The following is a 21089-nucleotide window of genomic DNA, read 5'->3' as shown; positions in this document are numbered from 1 at the left end:
TCAGCTATCAGCTAGACACCCAATCACTGCAGCTGTTACGCGCGCTCTCTTTACGCGTAGTAAATAGTTCTATTGACAAATCACGATTTTTAGCAATTTCTCTCTTGAAATTCGTAAAATTTTCAGCGAAATCGAGATAAATATAAAAATAAAGTAGAGTTTTATTGATGAAAGTGTGAAATACGGATAGATAATGATTCATAGCGCTCTAACACTCCGCGCGGCCGCGGTGAGTGACTGTTGACAGTCCAACCACAGAGAGTTAGAGAGAGATGGTGATACGGGCTGTTTATCTCAGCTCTGACCCTGCCGCTGCTGCTGCTATGGATCATCAGGTAAGTTTATCAAACGGATTATGTATTTAATATCGGTGCAGCTGCTCTGCTGGTGCACCTTTACTATCCCTTACACAGCAATTGAGAATATATAAATATGTAACGTATTCTCACTCTCTTACTCAAATGTGGAACTACTTTTTCTGACATTTTATGACATTGACAATGGGGACAGTGACATCGGGTGACATGGGGGACAGTGACATAGAGTGACATCGGGGACAGTGACATAGGGTGACATCGGGGACAGTGACATAGAGTGACATCGGGGACAGTGACATAGAGTGACATCGGGGACAGTGACATAGAGTGACATCGGGTGGGACAGTGACATAGAGTGACATCGGGGACAGTGACATAGAGTGACATCGGGGACAGTGACCTCTCTAGGATACATCTCCGGGGATATTTTTCCAGCTCCGCATCCCTCCCCCCAAAATGGTTGAGTTGCATCCAAGAAAACCATGCAGAAATGTCTAGAAAACAGCCAGCCATATGAGTTTTTAAAAGTGAAAATGTGATAATTATTAATCACTATTAGGACTCAATTATTTATTCCAATCGAATATATTTACATTGAAAAATTTTTCAAAAGTGACAATGTGATAACTATTAATCGCTATTCAAGTAAGTTTCTTATGGTATGAATAAGGTATAATATTATTCACAATGGGGTATAGTATAAATGGGGCCGATAGATGTAATTACAATAGTTCATGCTGGTAATGTTTTGGTAAATGCGTAATAAATTCAGGTAAACAATCCTTTGAGAAATTTTCACTGTAATGCTGAATGTCGATTCCAGAATTGAAAATATCGTCATATTCAGGAAGTTGCACGGTGTCCGGATGCGGTTTCATGAAGAATACTGATCTTCCAAGAATGTAAATTCGGCCGAATCCTCGTTCGGTCAACTGCAGTAATTCGCCTGAAATAAAGTTTCAGTAATTAGAAACTGATAGTAAAAGAGGATTATGAGGCTCATCGATTATGGCAGCGTCAATGACGGCCCAAAATAACAGCAAAATGAAGCTATAAAACGTTTGACTAGTACTAACAATAATAATTACCTTTAACTTGTTCTGCTAGACAGCTTTTCACAACTCTGTGAATGTTGCGTACAGATGTGACGGGTCCTTGTGACGAAAGCAAAGCCTTCGATATCTTTTGCGGAAATGATGACACGCGAGGCGCGTGTATTGAATCTACAGCATTGTGATGTTCCACTGCCTGTAAATCAAAATGGAAAAAATAATTTAGTTTAACCGGTAGTTATTATTGTCGTAAATGTTTAATAATTTGTGTGGGCAATGAACTTTTTATTAAGACCCATTGAGCAGTAAATTGGTTCTCAGTGATTAGCGCCAATGCATTTTTCGTACGTGATGAAATTAATTTGATTTGGGGAATGCATACCTCGAGAAATATAGCTTTCTGGTGCTGCATTGTTCTGAAAAGTGTTTTCGCAGCTTGCATTTGTTGCATTGGAATAATTTCTGAAATGGTGAATCTATTGTCGGATCTCCTTATGGTGTGCATCATCGCCTCAACGAATATATGCAGTAACGCACCAAGCCGAAATATGTGCGTCGCATCCTTTGACGATGCCACGTATATATCGCCGTTCTGTTCTTGGTTTTCTTCTGAAATATGAAAATAAACGTAAAAATGAATGCATAGCCTTACGATTAAAGACCATTGGTAAAACCATGGTTTCAGCAACTTACCAATATTTTCGTGGTATCTGCGTTGAAGGTAATCGATGTATTCTTTCCTGATTTCATTAAACAAATTCTCACTTTCATCAGATAATGTGTATGTCACCTTATTGTTCAGGTGTACTTCATACACAGACTGCAGAATGCTTTTGAACCCGTTTTTCAAGGGGGAGTTCATCACTTCGCGATGCGCTCTAACGTTTTCTTCAGGTTGATGCAATTCGGGTTTGCATACACAGAATGTAAATCTGTCTATAAAACCGTCCCCACGACACAATTGCACTAGTTCCATTAAAAGTGGTTCGGCCTGAACCATGACGTTCATCGACATTGATGTTTTATTGAATCCTCTTTGTCCGTTGGATAAAGTTGAAGTATCTCCCCGACCTCCCCACATTTTGCAAAGCAACGCACGTTCAGTTTCGCCATTTTTCTGTTTTATGTTAATAGCTTTGAGGAGTCTACCTCCTTCGTCCGACGTGATAAGTCCATAACCAGAATTTAAAGCCTGGTGTTTCTGTACCCCGGCTACAGAATAAGTCTCCAAAATGAAGTTATTTCCTGCATTTGCATCGGTATAGTAATCCGAAAACGGTTCGATAATCCGCTCGAAACAATTCGATTTGCCACATCCAGGATCACCAACTATCATCATGTAGCTATTCAAAGGACTGATGAACCCGGCATCTTTTGTACTGACACGAGTGTTTGGTCCAGCAATCGACGCAATACACGTTAACAACGTCGGAATTGCAATATCACAGTTGCAATTGTATGCTCTGTCGTATAATTTCAGCAGATCTAGCACATCCGGAGGTAATATTAAATCCCATTGGAATTTGATCTTATATGCACTCTGATATAGTTTGAAGATACTACTTTTAGAAAAACGTTTACTAGCCATGGCGTGGAAAGTAAGGTAACTGTGAACTATTGAACAAATTATGACCATTTTATATGGTCAGTTAGTTATTCAATAATTCATTAACCAATGAAAATGGTTAGGCCTATTTAAGTGCGTCAATGAAACTTGACTATCAACGTATCGGTAAACAATTGCAGAAACAATGACAAATTAGGGTTTTAGTGCTAGTACTTAATTCGATTTGCTTGGGTCAAGATTCTAAACAGGCAACTTTGACAGGAAATAGTCACACCGAAATTAAAGTGGTAATTAGTAATTGAGGTAGGATTTTAAAACTAGTGGTTTTGATAATTACAGGCCCTGTACTAACGGCTGCAGCCCACTAACAAATGTGTTAATGCATGGTATATTGAATACAAGCAATAAAGAAATCGAAATCAATGCATTGTTCAACGAAGCTGAACAAGTACTAGTGGTAATCATATTTCCACATTTGTTTGCGGTTAACCTGTTTACCGTTCATTGTTCCATAATACTTTGTTATCAAAGTTTGGCCAATAGAAATGAGCCGAAATGAAAGGTTATGAACGGTCGAATTAAAAATTGGCTAATATGGAGTTTGGCACTAGGCTCATTTTTGGAACTACAAACATGATTTCGCCAGAAAGTAAAAAATTGAAAAATGATGATAGTTGGACTTGTAGTTATGAGAGAGACGATAAGAAAAAAGTCATCACCTATAAAGAATTAATTGGAACAATCATGAATACAAGACGTGGAACTATTGACTGGTTAATGGATCGTAATCTGATTGCAGCTTCACGTCAGTGTCCGGTTTGTAATGATGAAATGAAATTGTCATTGGACGTCAGCAAAAAATCTGCGAGTGAAGGATGGCGGTGGAGTTGCCGAAAACGTGTTGATAGTGTGTTGCACCAACGGTTTAAGTCGGTTCGAGCCGACAGTTGGTTTTCTAAATCTAACTTAACGATCGCAGAGATATTAGAAATAACGTATTGGTTATCGCGCGGAGTACAGCAGACCGTTATACAGACTGAAATGGGCTTATCCAGCAAAACAATTGTCGACTGGGCTAGTTTTTTCCGTGAAGTTTGCGAACTGGTTGTTTTTGACAATTGTAAAGCCATAGGCGGACCAGGAAAAGTAGTGGAAATCGATGAAAGCAAGTTCGGAAAACGGAAATTCAACCGAGGACGATGCGTCGATGGGCAATGGGTTTTCGGCGGCATTGAGAGAGGAAATAATAAGAATGTGTTTATGGTCAGTGTCGATAAACGTGATAGTGATACACTGATACCGATAATCGAAAAGTGGATACTACCGGGAACAACAATCATGAGCGATTGCTGGAAAGCGTATTCCAGCCTAAATCAACCGTTAATTTGACCGTTAATCATAGTGTCACGTTTGTAGATCCGGATACAAACGCGTGTACAAATCTCATAGAGAATCAATGGCTACATGCTAAGAAGAATTTCCCGAAGTATGGCACAGTGAAGGGCCATTTCGATTCGTATCTTGGACATTATTTGTGGCGATGTCGTGTTGGGGATGAAGATCCCTTTTTGCATTTTTTGAAAGACGTTTCTAAAATTTACAAATCAAATCAAATAAATGTACCATAATAAAGGTTGGTAGGTCTATGTGAATGTGTTCTTAATTTGTGATTAATATTTCTATTTAATTGACGGTGATTGACTGTTAACCAAGTATTTAGATTATTTGAATTTTGGATAGTTGTAAATAGATAATTTCTTTAGTTGTTAATAAAATGTTAATATCTGTTTCTGTTTAATCAAACGAATAATTGTAAATGCAAACATGGACTTTTTATAGAACTGGTGATTTGTAAATAAAATTTGGGCTTTTAATAGAAATATTGCAACACGTATTTCTTTTCATTTTTTGGAGTTCATAACAATGAATTAAATCTAATTCCATTAAACATCGCCATATCAGTGGTGTAGTGTCATTCATTGTCACTGTCACCAATGTCACCTCTTGATTCTATGTGTGTTTCACCCTCTTTGTCACAGTCACTGATGCCCCCATAATTGTTCTGGCGTATTGATATACGGCGAATTACATGACTTCTCACTTATACATAAAAATAGTAGACTTGCACAGCTGTGTAAGGTATAGTAAATATATCCCTATCCTCTTGATTCTATGTGTGTTTCACCCTCTTTGTCACAGTCACTGATGCCCCCATAATTGTTCTGGCGTATTGATATACGGCGAATTACATGACTTCTCACTTATACATAAAAATAGTAGACTTGCACAGCTGTGTAAGGTATAGTAAAGCCAAGCCGCTCTGCTGCTCCCCTTGCCTGTATTTGAGATGTTGATCTAATCGCTGATACGCAGGAGGACTCCATCTTCTCGGAGCCGGTTCCCGCCATCCCGCGACCGGCTGGACCAGTGGCAGTAGTAAAGGATGAAGCTGAGAAGGAGGTAGATGATTCAATGTTGATTGAGATGATGATAGATGCTGCTGAGGAGGACATTGATCAAGTTAAAGAAGGAGACATCATTGGGGATGAGTCTGCAGCTGCTGGTGCGTAGTGTAGTGTCACAGCTAGTGTGTATGCCTTTTTGTGTGGAATTTTTATCAGGGCTGGCGGCGGTAGTTACTGGTTCCCTACAACGACTTTGTTTGTCTGAGGAACAACGGCTATGTACTAGACTAGGCCGGCGGCAGGGGTCAAATTAGCATCAATCCAGTATCAGCAGGGTCCTATCTAAGGAATGAAAGCCACTTGCCCGGGGGGCAAGAATATCTGAAATTCCGCTTGCCTCCTCAAAAAGCAACTTGCCCTAAACATGCAGTCCGATTTGTGGCACTGTCATCTGTTGTATCGACTGGGAAAAAAGCTTTGAGACATAAAATTGCACGAGCCCGGGGGACAAGTGATAATAATAACCTACTTGCCCTGATGAGAATATACTTGTCCCGGGCAATCGGACAAGTGGTTAGATCGAACCCTACCCTCGCACAGTGTCCAGTAATAAGATTAAAAACCACTTTATACAAATTAAAAGAAATTTTAAAATCTATAGAATTTGTTTATTAAAAAGATTGAAAATATAAAACACACAACGTTACTTAATCTCACCCTAGACTAGAGATCATAGTTTGAGGGGTAAAGGAGAACAGGTTTGAGTGGTAATTGTACCACAGTGTCCCAGTTGTTTGGCGGGCCTCCCCCAAAAAACTTTTCCAAAATTGGAGGCCTTTAGAGACATTTCAGAGATGTTTTCCAGGTTCTATCTGAATCATTAAGAGGTAACAGATTATAATAGAATTGGCAAGAAAAATCTGTAACATCACTGCAGTAATTTGAGGTGCCCCACAGGGACTCGACACAAGGATTTTGACCCCAGTATCCTTGGTACTATTTTATATTTAACACCTAGGATACTGGGGTCAAAATCCTGTGTAAAGTCCCTGTGGGGTACAACACCTATGTGGATGTGGTGATTTAGATTGAACTGGGACTGAGTGGGCCGGGGCTGGGTCTGGAGGGAGGCAGAAAAAAGTCTGAACAACTGGGATTCCAGCATTTTCTGTTAGATCTATTGTTTTTGTTGGTGGTAGCCTACTAGATAGTGAAATGATCTGGTTGACCGTAGCGCACGCTGACCCTACTGATGACCATGACCCTGCTGATGACCCTGACCCTGTTGCTGATGACCCTGACCCTGCTGGTGACCCTGGCCCTGCTGCTGACCCTCACCCTGCTGTTGACCCTGACCCTGCTGCTGACCCTTACAAGCTTTGTAGATGTGATTTATGTATTTTGTTGAAATGAAAGGCAGTCGGCCTAACAATGTTTAGAAATCAGAGTGAAATGTGTTTCTTCAGAATCTTGTTGAATTCAACAGTGACACAATTAAACTATTAATTGTTTTTGTTTTGATCCGATTTTTTTATCGTTTAATTGTTGTTTATTTGTAGATGTTACTGATGACACTGGTAACCATGACAACGATGACTCACAAGTGGTTGATACGGCTGGCTGCGACTCGCAGCGGATGAAACACTATTTCACGGTTTGCGGACTGTGTTTAGCTCTGCTGATGTTGTTATATTTATTTGTTTGTTCGCTCGATCTACTCAGTTCTGCATTCCGATTGGTCGCAGGAAAAGCTGCCGGTAAGTTAACGCTAAAAACCGGCTTCGATTCGTGGATTAATAATCGGTCTTTACTTCAGTTATCCCTAGAATTGGCTTCAATCAGCGGATTCATAATCGGTAAATTATTTTAGTGAAACTTCGTTTTCTCGTCTATAGGTGGCGCTATGTCCAACAATGAACTAATGCGTAACCCGATAGCCGGTTTAATGATCGGTATCCTAGCAACTGTATTAGTACAGAGTTCTAGTACGAGTACGAGTATTGTTGTAACTATGGTCGCGTCTGGAAGTAAGTAACACTAAAACTCGGTCCCTGACTCCGTTATCGGCAAAATTGATAACACTAAAACTAACTAACTGTATGAAATACTTTAATCCATGTTTTAGTGTTTGAAGTCCGACCGGCTATACCGATTATTATGGGTGCTAATATCGGTACAAGTGTGACTAACACTATAGTATCGATGGCTCAATCCGGTCAGCGCGGAGAGTTCCGCCGAGCGTTCAGTGGCGCCACCGTACATGACGTATTCAACTGGTTATCAGTCATTATATTTCTACCAATAGAGGTCGCTAGTGGTAAGTGTCTGTATCGCAGGGAAAATCCGGGAATTCTGACTCTTTCCTTTAAAATCCGGGAATTCTGACTCTCTCCTTTAAAATCAGGGAATTCTGACTCTTTCCTTTAAAATCAGGGAATTCTGACTCTTTCCTTTAAAATCAGGGAATTCTGACTCTTTCCTTTAAAATCAGGGAATTCTGACTCTTTCCTTTAAAATCAGGGAATTCTGACTCTTTCCTTTAAAATCAGGGAATTAGAAAAGTAGCTTGGTCTGAAGTCTGAAGCTCTGTTCAGTGTTTTCAAATGGCTCTCTTTTTTAGTCACCACAAAGTTTGAATCTCAGAATAAACATTACATTGTGCTCTTGAATGTTCTATTGTTATGGTATTGTCATAGGCCTAATCTTAATCATGAGAACAAATGACAATGTAATAGCTGATAGTAGTTTGGCCTTTAATTTCTTAACAATAGTTTTTAGGGCAAGGAATGGGGATCTTAATTAAACTTCTAGTTCCCGAGTTCTGAGTTAATTCCATGCGGTATGAAATATTGGTTATTTTCGAGAGTTTGAAATGTTTAAAGTTGGTAATATTTATTTGTAGGTTATTTGTATCGTTTAACCAGTTTGATAATAAAATCTGGAAGTTTGACGAATTTACGTGGTTCCAAGCAGCAATTTCTGAAAGTAGTTACAAAACCATTCACTCGACTGATTGTACAGGTAACAACTACATTTCAATCGTAAATCCAAGGCCCGGGATTATGCCAGTGCCCGGGTCGCGGTTATACCGCCCGGGTAGCTAAAGCCCGAGATCCCTGCCAGGACTCGAAGGTGCTTAGAGTTTCGAAATGAACAGGTCAATTCAAAGCAATGGGCGCAAAGATCTTCAAATCGTGGTCCTTGAATGGCATGTGGCTCACATCAATAGAAATTAAAGCTTCTGGTCAGATATCATCTGGTGTGACAGGACAGGGTTAGGTCTAGCTACTAATGTCTATTTCAACTTGACTTGAGAGCATTCCAGGAGGCTTAACTCAGTCAGTTTTGATGGTACATACCTGATAGAAGTCTTATTAGGACCAGAAAGGACCGGCAGTCGACCTAAAACATTGATTTTTCAACCATTCTTCAATGTATTGAAGGATATCCAAAAAGTATTCACTGAAAGGGGTTCATGAGAGAAAAGAGACTCCATGATATGAAAGTTTGACAATATGTTTCCATGCCTACTACCAAACTTCAGTTGGTAGGCATGGAGACATATTGTTAAACTTTCAAATCATGGAGTCACTTCTCTTCATTTAACCCCTTTCAGTGAAGACTTTTTGGATATCCTTTAATACAATAGAAATGGATTAAAAAGAAATGTTTTAAGTCCGCTGCCCGCCCTTTCTGGTCCTAATAAGACCTTTATCAGGTATGTACCACCAGAACTGACTGAGCTAGGCCACCAGGAATGCTCTCAAGTCAAGTTGAAATAGACATTAGTTCACTTGTCTGTTGATGTATCTTCTCAACTCCAGTGATAACAATCACTCAGTGCAATGCAAATAAAATGATTTTAGTCCTGGAATCAAAAAAGTCATTGAAGTAATGAAATGAGATTGTCCGGTCACTGACAGTTTGAACCTTGCTGCTGTGGTATTCTTTAATGAAAATTCTCTTTATTATTTCCATAGTTGGATAAACAAGTGATTGAAATGATCGCCACAAAACGACCCGGTTATAAACAAGCTCATATTCTAAAGGTAAATAATATATTGCAGTTTGTTTTGAGGGGAAACAGTAAAACTTGAGTGCGATGTAGTTTCGGGAACCGTCTCCCGAAACTTAAAGAAAAGTGAAATGACAAACAAAATCTCACCGCCGTCAAATGAGAATCCTGGCTTGAATGATGAAAAAATTGAAAAACAAGAGGTTCTTTTTTGATCGCAGTGTGCTGAATTCAAACTTTCCAAGAATTATTTGTTTGGACATTGCCTGTTCCCTCTTCCTTCAAAAAAGTGATTTCATCTCACTGAGGGAATTCTTTTTGAATTTATATTTCCTCCGAAATGATATTTTAACAGGTCTACCCCGTAAACACCTAGCTATTGAAAAAAAGGCCCGATGGCTCACACTTTAGTACGTGTATGTTGAATATGCACTCAATAACCTTCTCTCTCTCTAAACTAGAATTGATTTTTATTTTATGAAGTACCCCACCTGTTCTCTGCCTGCTTCACATCCCTCTTCTCAAAAAACACCTGCCCCTAAACCTCCCCCTTCCTACGATCCGCTGCGTGTCCTGCCTCAGATGCGAACATGGTTTCCGCGGTGCTAGTCGTATTGTTGTCGGTTTCCTGCGCGTTAGTTTACGCGGCGTGGAAGAATGACTGGGATCAACCGCTGAATTTCGAGTGTAAAGACGGAGAATACGTCAGTTGGTTTAAGAGTAAACACAAAAACAGTAAAGAAGATCGTCTGTTCGATATCTCGTGTCGTGCCGGTTACGTGAGTAAGACCTGCTCGTGGACGGATGGATTATATCAATGACTGGGACTCGCCGGTCAATTATACCTGTCCCGACGACGGCATTATTACCGGTTTCCATAGTTACCATAACAACGAGAAAGAAGACAGGCGATGGAAGATTCGTTGTTGTAGTTTGATAACGCGTGCCGGTAACCGATGTTACTGGACCGGATGGTTGGCCAAATACGATAAACAGTTTCAACTGCGGATATCGACGGGACGAGCGATTGTCGGAATGAGAAGTAAACATGACAATCATAAAGAGGATCGTTTGTTTATGTTTAAGGTTTGTCAGTTTACAAACTGTCACGCGCAGGGAATGACGATCCTGGATCCGATTAGAGCTCGGTATACGGGATCACGCGTTGTCGGTATAGCGACCAGTCAGGGATGCTCCGAGGATAGCGAGTACACGCTAGTTCTCGGCGGCACGGACTCCGTCGAGGAATCGAGTTCGTTTTCGTCGTCGACCGATAAGTCGTTCTCGTTCGAAACGACCTTGACCGTCCAGTCGGACGTGTCGTCTAAATTCCTGGGACTCGGCGGCGGAGTGACGTTCAGCGTCTCGCAAACGTTCGGAGGTGGTATCACGTGGTCGACGAGTCGAGAGAAGTCGACCGCTGTCGGTCGCGAGTCATCGACCGGTTTAGAGGTGTCATATTCAGGCGCGGGTGCGGCTCTGATTCTAGCAGACGTACGCGAGTATAAACTAACGGACAGCGTTAACGTGGAGTACGACGTTGTCTGCGACGACGGAACCCGAGCGAAAGATCGAGATGTCGTTCAATTGAAATTGAAAACGTATGGTAAAACTCACTTCACGACGTTTACCGGTCGGTTTAACCCGAATCACTGTAATCGACTCACAGATAACTGTATCAGATTCGTAGAGGGTGAAAACGCTCTCGAACCGCAGAGAATAATCGAACAGTTTGAAAAATGTTTGAGGACGTGTCGGTAACGTTACTAGGAGATAGACAACAATACAGGGTGGATCTGAGGAGGTCGGTAGTATCGACAGTTTTAGAGATAAAACTGTTGCTCAAAAGTTGTTTAAGAGTGTAACCAGTGGATAGTTGTTACTATGGTGTTTATACACCGGTTTATCTGTAATCAACTTTTCACCAACTGTTCCCAGGCTTTTATGAAAAATTCAATTTCCAGAAATTATGACAAAATTAAGCCTTCGTTTAAATACCTTTTCAGATTTTATTTCAAGCAAAATTGACGTAAATTAGGCCTAGATCTTTGACTTTCGCAATTTGAGGAGTCTCTACTGAGATATGATACCGACCCCTCATCCTTTAAGTTAACAGTTTTGGGAGTTTTACTTTTCAAATTTCAATAATTCTTTGAGTTATATTCGATTCTGAGATGAAATTGTATTTCATTCCATTCAAATAAAAGTGTTATTGGTTTAGTTTGAAATGTTGAGTTAGTTTTGTTTTTGATGGTCTCTGTCTAATCTCTTCAGGTGTCTAATCTCTGCAGGTGTCTAATCTCTTCAGGTGTCTAATCTCTGCAGGTGTCTAATCTCCTGTGATGTCAGAATGATGTTGATGTCGTTCTAAATTTTCTGTTTCTGTGTTTTTGTAGAAATGGTGTAAAATCTCCATTTCGTCGCCGTCCAACAATTCACTCTTTCAGCAGACGGCAGAAAATGTAACCGTAGCAACAAATTTATCCGGTGTAGTAAATGAAACCGCAACAAAGTGTAAGAATCAATTCAAATTATATTCGTTCAAAGCCCCTCACTTCCTCCCTGCCTGCCCTCTCTCTCCCTATCTCTCGCCTCTCCCTCCCTGTTTCCTCGCCTCTCCCTGCTTCCTCTCTCCCTTCTGCCTATCAATTGCTGTTTTGGGAGGTTCTGTTTCTCTCCCTCCTCACTCTCTCTCTTCTCTCTCCCTCCTCTCTCTCTCTCTCTCTCTCCTCTCTCACTCCTCTCCCTCTCTCTTCTCTCTCTCTCTCTCTCTCTCTCTCTCTCTCTCTCTCTCTCTCTCTCTCTCTTCTCTCTCTCTCTCTCTCTCTCTCTCTCTCTCTCTCTCTCTCTCTCTCTCTCTCTCTCTCTCTCTCTCTCTCTTCTCTCTCTCTCTCTCTCTCTCTCCCTCTCTCTCTCTCTCTCTCTCTCTCCCTGTCTCCCCTCTCCTCCCTGTTTCCTCGCCTCTCCCTGCCTGCCCTCTCCCTCCCTTTACCTCGCCTCTCCCTGTCTCCCCTCTCCCTCCCTGTCTCCTCCCTGTTTCCTCCCCTCTCCCTTCCTGCCTATCGATTGCTGTTTTTGGGAGTTTCTGTTTTGGTGATGGCCCCGAAATCAGCATTACAGTACACAATTACACTTACCCCTCCCCCAATGCATACGTAAGAACCCTTTCTGTTCCTGAACTCCCCCTCTACTCATTTTCCCCCTCCTCCCCTCCTCACCTCACCTCCCCTCCTCCCTCTTGTGTCCCCACCAGGTGTACAGGTGTATATTCTATTGATCATTAATACATTTGCAGGTGCGACCGATGCAGCTGCTGCAGCTGGTGCCGGAGGATTATTAAATCTCACAGGTTTAGACGATCTTCCCGCCGGTGGTATATTGTTAGTCGTATCCCTGGTGATGTTGTGCGTCTGCCTCGTTCTGATGGTTAAAACGTTGAACCGTTTGTTGAAAGGAAGCGTTTCTGCGATCGTTAATAAAACGTTGAATGCAGATTTTCCCGGCCGGTTGTCGTGGTTAACGGGTTACGTAGCGATATTGATCGGCGCCGGGTTAACGGTCATCGTACAGAGTAGTTCCATATTTACGTCTGCTCTGACGCCGCTCGTCGGTATCGGAGTTATCTCGTTAGAACGCATGTATCCGTTAACGCTCGGTTCAAATATCGGTACCACGGCAACCGGACTGGTCGCCGCTCTCGCTACTACCGGTGACAAGATGGCCGCCGCTGTACAGATCGCTCTCTGTCATTTATTATTCAATATTTCCGGTATTCTATTGTTTTATCCGGTACCCGTTTTAAGGCGTATACCGATACGCGTTGCTAAGCGACTAGGAGCGATCACTGCTCGGTATCGCTGGTTCGCCGGGTTTTATTTGATGGCGATGTTTTTCGTTTTACCGGGTTTAGTGTTCGGTCTCAGTCTCGCCGGATTCGTACCGTTTATATCGGTTACCGTGCCGATAGCGACGGCGATTGTTGTAGTTATTTGTATAAACGCGTTGCAGAGTAAGCGTCCCGATTGGCTGCCGAAGATTTTACGATCGTGGCACTTCCTGCCGGAATGGATGCGATCTCTCGCTCCTCTCGATCGTCTCTTGAAATCCGTTTGTTGTTGTTGCCGCGGTGATGGTTGCGGGCGGCAACGAAAGCCGTCTGCTCGTAGGGCGACATTCGATAGCGGAATCTCCAGCATCGGCTTATTAAACTCATCTAACAGTAGCGCCACCACACCGGCTAATACACGACCATCTTCGAGAGCGCCATCTACTGTCTATTTGAATATCAATGATGTATGAATGTATTTATAGTTTACTAGGTATTTATTTATTTATCAGGGTCCGATCTAAGGAATAATAACCACTTGCCCGCGGGGGGGCAAGTATATCTGAAATTTTACTTGCCCCCCTCCAAAATCTGCTTGTCCTACACAAGCACTCCAACTGTTGTATCGATTGGGAAAAAAGCTTTGAGACATTAAATTGCACTAGCCCGGGGGACAAGTGATAATGATAACCTACTCGCCCTGATGAGAATATACTTGTCCCGGGCAATCGGACGAGCGCTCAGATCGGACTCTGAAGGGTCAGAGGGGGTAGATAGTTTAGTATAAGAGAATGATTTTGTAGACATGTTTCAGCCCTTGCCGGTTACTATTTCGATCTCGGGTCTCACAGGGTATGAACAACTATCACTGCCAATTCTAGACATGATTTCATGTTTGCCACTAACAACAACAAGCCCTGGAAAAATACCTCTTTTACTTCATAAAGTTTAAAGTGCTAGGCTTGTGAACTATTATCACTGCCACAATCATAATCAGTACTTATATACCGGTACACTGGGGTTATGGTTGACTGTATCAGATCTGTACCAATCAGACGCCAGTCGTCTTAAACTCGTGGCTTTTATTTTGTACTGTAAGAATATAGATCTCTTAACTAAAACTGCAATCATTTTAGACAATGCTTTTAATTTAAAACTTGCGGTATTTTTGCCTTTATTGTGTTATTTAAGTGAATAAAATATATATTATAATAAATTAGTTGTTGGTGATTGAATTGTTTTAGTTCACTGACCGAGGATCACAAAACAAGCGTCAAGAAGACTGAAGTTTTAAAGGAAAAGTTTATTTTGATTACGAAGATTATTTACATAATTGTGGGATTCGAACCTATGAGGTGCTTGCTGCCTGTCATTGCAGAAATTCGGGTTCAAGGAATTATAGATGTATTTCCACTGCATGGAAACTCAGGCAATTCTGATTTCAATTATTTCTCATTTCAGAGAAATTTCATTAAGATATTAAGCGTTTAGCGAATGCCTGAAACAATTCACCGCCACATCAATCAAAAATCGCGGGTTTCAGATCTCGACCGTCTAGTGCTGCCCCTATATACAACGATAGCGGGGAAAACGTGAACTAACATATGACTCGCTTGCCAGACACTTCTAACGGGCGTAGCGGACAAGCTAATTACCGATTTGCGGGCCGGACTGGTAAATTATTGCGAAATCTTTAAAAGATCACTGAAAAATTCATAGAAAATAATCTTCCTGTATCCAAAATTAGTTTTAAAGATTGAAACATTTGTTTTTCTCGGGGGAGGGGGAACTGACGGCGATGAGTGCATGTTATTCAGCGTTGCTACATGGCCGATTAGGACCAGTGCCTAAAGAGAGAGAAAGAGTTTTTGCTTGGAGCAAAATCATTTTTACAGCTTTTCAGAATTTGAGATGGATTCAAAAATATCATAGTCTAACAGAATTAGGCGCCACAGTGGCCCCTGAATAAAAGCATTGATAATCCCCGGTCGCTGGTATATAGTTCACAGAAATTCCGCTATTGTTATTCATAGCGGCAGCACTGAACGGTCGAGATTTTAACACGGCCTCGCTATTCTACTGTGGCATGCGAGGTATACAGAAATTTTTCATTCAAATTTCACAACGCATTCAACATTAGATTATTATAAATAATTCTAATCAACGCAATAGCATTTATTCTGGGTGGAGCTGCTTTTTAACACTGATTTCCAAGCCACTTTTTTGCTCAGCGAATGCCGTACTAGCAACAGACTCACGTGCCATAGGAAGACTTTTTGACGAATTAGATCCTATAATTCTTAAAAGATTTTCAACCATTATCTAAAGTAGTTAATAGTCTACGTAGGCCTGCTTCAGATCTCACAGGACCGAAAACGCAGTCTAAATTTTAGGGGCAGCCGGAGAAAAGGACCTCCCTAAGTCTATGCACTGGGGAACTCTCGCCTCCCTGGTCCTGCATTACCAGTGATATATACTAGGGTTATGTTGTAAGATTTCGGTAGCAGGAATAATTTTATCCCAAATCTAAAGTTAAATGAAAGGTGAATGATTTTTGGAATGTGTGAAATTGATTTTCAACGGATGCTATAACTACAGTGGCCGCGTGTTTGCACCAGTTCACACAGATGCCTGTAACAGCGCGTTACAAACAGGTACATTCAGTATCTAATCAGTAACTGATGATATTGATATTAATATTAATATTAGTCCAGTTTGAGATGATATTGATATTGTATTGTTAATGATTAGCGTATAGTGACCTGCATTGAGTTTACGATGTAAAGAAGATGATTTATCGTCTTGTGAAATGTGTCAAATGTCATTGTTTATTGTTCTCGGACAATACGATACAAATGCCTACGTGACGCGCGTTCAAACGGTTTCATCCAGTTTAGATATTCATATTTTGTACCAGTTAGCCAAACACCGACGAGTATGACTAACTTTGTATCCAATCACTGACGAGTATGACTAATTATGCGTCGAATCATTGATGAGGATGTTTTGGAAGCCGGACCCGGTGTTCCCGGCCGGTGTCGCGTCATAAGATATTGATACATGAATCACTGAAATAAGATCAGTCACTAGTACTATTAATCTCTGATAAGCTATGGAGAACAGATTGTGAGAGAGACATACTCTACTCGAGTATTAACTTTATACTCGAGTAACTTTATACTCGAGCGTAAATGGATTATTCGGACATGTGAGTTCGCTGACCCCAATAGTTAGATGATATAAAATATGAAGCTTCATCGTGTTTAGACCATTCAGAACCCGGTGTTCAGTGTAGAATTGATTGATGTTAATCAAGACCCGCAGTTTATAGAGCGAAGATGGATTATAACAGTTGGACATGTGTAAGTTTACTGACCCCAATAGTTAGATAATGTAAAATGTGACGCATTATTAGACCCGTCATACGTGGCGTTTTTCTGTCTACAGACATCAGACTTCTTGTGAAAATGTGCAGATGATATTCACATTTAAATTGAACTCGTTTAAGATGTAACTGGTTAAAGATTATTTTTAATAGAAATAAAGAACCCTTGGAGGGGGGCAATCGATCAGTTGGAACCGTATGGGCGTGTAGGCCTACTGAGATTTAATAAAGTGACGAGAATAGTGTTTATTAATACATCTTCTTACAATTTTCCAGCCGTGTGTTAAAACTTTTATCGTAGATATTTCCTCTCAGAATGCGGCGACAACTCGTCATCCCGCATCAGGTTCTGAGGTTATCTGTTTACGATTCGAAGGAGAGGTTTGATTTAACACGTTAGTTGTAAATTGAATTAGAAAAACAAATTGAGTTTCAAAATAATAGTCTTCAGTGAGTTAGACTTGAATTAATCAGCTGAATGAAGCCTGAATACTTCTAAAGGTTTCTTAGTGTCAGTGAAGAGTTTACGTCACTTTAACTCATCGCTTCCTCGTAAGATGGCGGATGTTCATCTGGTTCTGTTGAAACAGTTCATTCAGTGTGTGAGATCAAACGAACAAACTCCCTCCTTCTCTCGGCGGAAGTTATGTTCACCGGAAGCTGTGATTATTTGTAGTATGCTCTATTCAGAATTCAGTAGTGAATAATTTGATATTTTTCTGATAAATGAATTTTTTAGATATGGATTTTACGATTTTCACTCTGATGGCTGTATCTCCATACGGGCTACTCTCTGAGTTATCGTTTTCACAGTTCCACAGAGTTCTGAACCCAGTTCCACAGTTCTGTACCCATTAAGTTTGTATCCAGTTCCACACTTCTGGATCCAGTTCCACAGTTCTATATCTAGTTCCACAGTTCTGAACCCAGTTCAACAATTCTGAACCCAGTTCCACGCTGTATATCCACAGTACTGGACTCAGTTCCACGGATCCGCCAGTTCCACAGTTTTGAACCCAGTTCCACAGTTCTATATCCAGTTCCACAGTTCTGGACTCAGATCCACAACTGGACTCCTAGAAGCGACTTACATATATACTGGTCTTAAATCTGTGACACGAGTGTGTGTCCTGCAGTCGTGCCACGCGAGGTGCAGCTATCAGCCGGTAGATGTCTCTGGTGCGAGATGCAGAGTGTCGCGAGGGAGGGAGGGAGGGAGACAGATTCATGCAGCACGCGCCAATATCAACTTCTCACATCGCATTTACACGTAGCACGAGTCGAGCTGGAAAAACAAACTGTCTCTCTTCATTTCTACTTCAATTTCGAATTCGAATTAAACGGTTTAATAACGGTCGAAATCGCGGAGAGCCAAGGGAAGCGAGAGGACTTGATTAGAAAGAAAGGAAACAAACACGTTTTTTGAGTGAATTCGCGCTTGAAAATCGGAAAGTTTTATAGACGATTTTGATTGAAATATTTTATATAAACTGAAGAAATATTTCTTTGACATTTTTCAGCACAACCTCGTAACAAACATTGAACAGTGACACCTAGTGACTTAAACGAACACTACTGGTTGGAAATATAATTAGTTTTGGAACCGACGAAGTTCGCTATATTCATTTAAGGATATTCAAATCAAAACAGATACAGGTAGGTGCGAATTTAAACTTTTATATGTTTGTAATATATTTATATTTATGATGCAATATTTGATATTGTCCAAATATTCGATTATTCGGTCGCTGATTATTGAACTGAGGGAGTCTGAGACACTTTTTATAGTTAAACACTGTCTAGAAGTGAATTAAAGAAAGAAACCACAATTTTGACGAAAAATAAAGAGAGTAGTAAAATTCTATAAGGAGTCAAAGGAGTACCAAAAACTGTAAGGGTTTTTGCCTGGGAGGCAAGCCCAAGAACCCCTAAAGGTTCCTATGAACCCTTCGTTCTAAGATGAGAATTCCGAGAGATAAATAATTTGTTACTGGTAGGAAACCGTTTTAATCCACACAGTTTGAACAGGAAAAATATGATCCACGAAATATTTAAAGACTGGGCTCACTCAATAACTGATCAGATTTTAGACAATGTTCCATCATGTTTTTGTTAGAAACAATCAAACGATTTAAATATAATCGATTTAAAGTTTAAGCTCCTCGCGAAACCGAATCCAAATCATCACGGCGAAATAGAAACAATTCTAATTGTTAGAATCTGTTTTTAAAAACTGTTTTTTTTTCAAATCGTTCAAGGATTTCGCTTTGAATCAACGTCCCGGACCAACTTACATTATAGTCCGGACTCACTTATACAGTCCTAGAATTAGTGCGAAGATGGTCTTGTAAATTATAAAACAGGCTCGGGGGTTTTGTAGTTTTTCTAATTAATGAGGATCCGGAATCTCTTTGAGAAATATTTCATTTGTTCGATGTCGTTAATCAATTTTTTCCTTTTTTCCGCCGATTGGAGACGGGGAACAAAACAGTCTTATTTATACCGGTATGAGCCGGTGCGCGGTGAATGACTTAATCACGACGCAGTTTTTGTTTGACGTTTTCTTTAAGGGAAGAATAAATAGACATATCATCATAAAATGCAGCTATTTGAAAAGAGACTAGTTAGGAGGCCGCCGATATGCGGAGACCGGTCTTTTCAAGCTTGAAACAAAGCAAAAAAATGTCACTAATGATTAGTGAAAAAAACGTGATTTCTAAGCGTACAGATACTGAAACAGTGAGCCACAGTTGTGTGGGTTTAATTGAACCCAGTTCCACAGTTGTGTGGGTTTGATAGAACCCAGTTCCACAGTTGTGCGGGTTTGATAGAACACAGTTCCACAGTTGTGTGGGTTTGATTGAACCCAGTTCCACAGTTATGCGGGTTTAATTGAACCCAGTTCCACAATTGTGTGGGTTTGCTAGAACCCAGTTCCACAGTTGTGCGGGTTTGATAGAACACAGTTCCACAGTTGTGTGGGTTTAATTGAACACAGTTCCACAGTTGTGTGGGTTTAATTGAACCCAGTTCCACAGTTGTGTGGGTTTAATTGAACCCAGTTCCACAATTTTGTGGGATTATCTCTATGCTAGGTTGATGCTAATAATTCAGACTTGTTGATCTTCAGCTATTCTACGACTATAACATAAACGTAAAAAACTCAGCGCTCATATTTGTGCTCTAATATCCAGACGTTACTCGATCGTCGATTGTTCTATGGTTCTATTGAACCGTATGATTGAAAAATAAGCTTTCAATGCGAGCAGCAGCAGATATACAGATACTATCGGCGCTACGAGTGCCATTGATTTTTACCGGTTATATTTCCTGTCCGTCAAAGAGCTAAGCTTCAATCAGTTTCTGGAATGGCGCACGGCTCTTGTCAATTCGCATTTTCGGCTTAAAACGAGTAATTCCTAAATTTGAATATGAAACTATATTAGTTTCATATCGTTGCTATACATAGCTCAGCATCAGCTATCACGTGACACGAGACAAATTCTGATATCGATTTTTTGACGTGTAGAATAACGATTTTGTTTTCGCCGCCGCGTAGCTTGAAGTACCGATCGATATTTTGAAATTAAAATTTAAAGTCGATTTCTACGCGGTGTGAATTTATTAATAAATTCAGATCGAATGGACTCTCGTAACCCGACATTGCATTCATCGATTTCAACTCGAATTCAATACAAAAAATGAGATCTAATGAGCTGGGATCTTACTGACGAAATATGAAACCCTTTGATACTAAGAATAAAAAGAGTCTGGAATGTTGCCTTGAGCTATTGTAGTTTATTCAACGTTTCGACTATATCCTAATAGTCATCTTCAGGAATACTGTATTCCTTGAGCTAGTGTAGTTTATTCAACGTTTCGACTTTATCCTAATAGTCATCTTCAGGAATACTGTATTCCTTGAGCTAGTGTAGTTTATTCAACGTTTCGACTTTATCCTAATAGTCACCTTCAGGAATACTGTATTCCTTGAGCTAGTGTAGTTTATTCAACGTTTCGACTATATCCTAATAGTCATCTTCAGGAATACTGTATTCCTTGAGCTAGTGTAGTTTATTCAACGTTTCGACTTTATCCTAATAGTCATCTTCAGGAATACTGTATTCCTTGAGCTAGTGTAGTTTATTCAACGTTTCGACTTTATCCTAATAGTCATCTTCAGGAATACTGTATTCCTTGAGCTAGTGTAGTTTATTCAACGTTTCGACTTTATCCTAATAGTCATCTTCAGGAATACTGTATTCCTTGAGCTAGTGTAGTTTATTCAACGTTTCGACTATATCCTAATAGTCATCTTCAGGAATACTGTATTCCTTGAGCTAGTGTAGTTTATTCAACGTTTCGACTATATCCTAATAGTCATCATCAGGAATACTGTATTCCTTAAGCTAGTGTAGTTTATTCAACGTTTCCACTATATCCTAATAGTCATCATCAGGAATACTGTATTCCTTAAGCTAGTGTAGTTTATTCAACGTTTCGACTATATCCTAATAGTCAT

General features: G+C 40.4%; 1 protein-coding gene across 1 annotated transcript; it reads left to right on the top strand.

The window, feature by feature from the left end:
• Window positions 1-246: 246 nt before the first annotated feature.
• Window positions 247-14367, top strand: LOC141906801 (sodium-dependent phosphate transport protein 2A-like). Its single transcript, XM_074796182.1, has 9 exons — window positions 247-335; window positions 5310-5499; window positions 6901-7098; window positions 7237-7368; window positions 7467-7658; window positions 8244-8362; window positions 9322-9390; window positions 11753-11870; window positions 12652-14367. Exons 1-9 carry the CDS (start codon window positions 273-275, stop codon window positions 13653-13655), a joined length of 2085 nt encoding a protein of 694 aa, XP_074652283.1. The 5' UTR covers window positions 247-272; the 3' UTR covers window positions 13656-14367.
• The last annotated feature ends 6722 nt before the right edge of the window (window positions 14368-21089 follow it).

This window comes from Tubulanus polymorphus, chromosome 6 (assembly GCF_964204645.1).
Source record: "Tubulanus polymorphus chromosome 6, tnTubPoly1.2, whole genome shotgun sequence".
Classification (NCBI taxonomy): Eukaryota; Metazoa; Nemertea; class Palaeonemertea; order Tubulaniformes; family Tubulanidae; genus Tubulanus; species Tubulanus polymorphus.
Note: the sequence above shows the minus strand (reverse complement) of the source record. Positions and strands in the feature narration are given on the sequence as shown.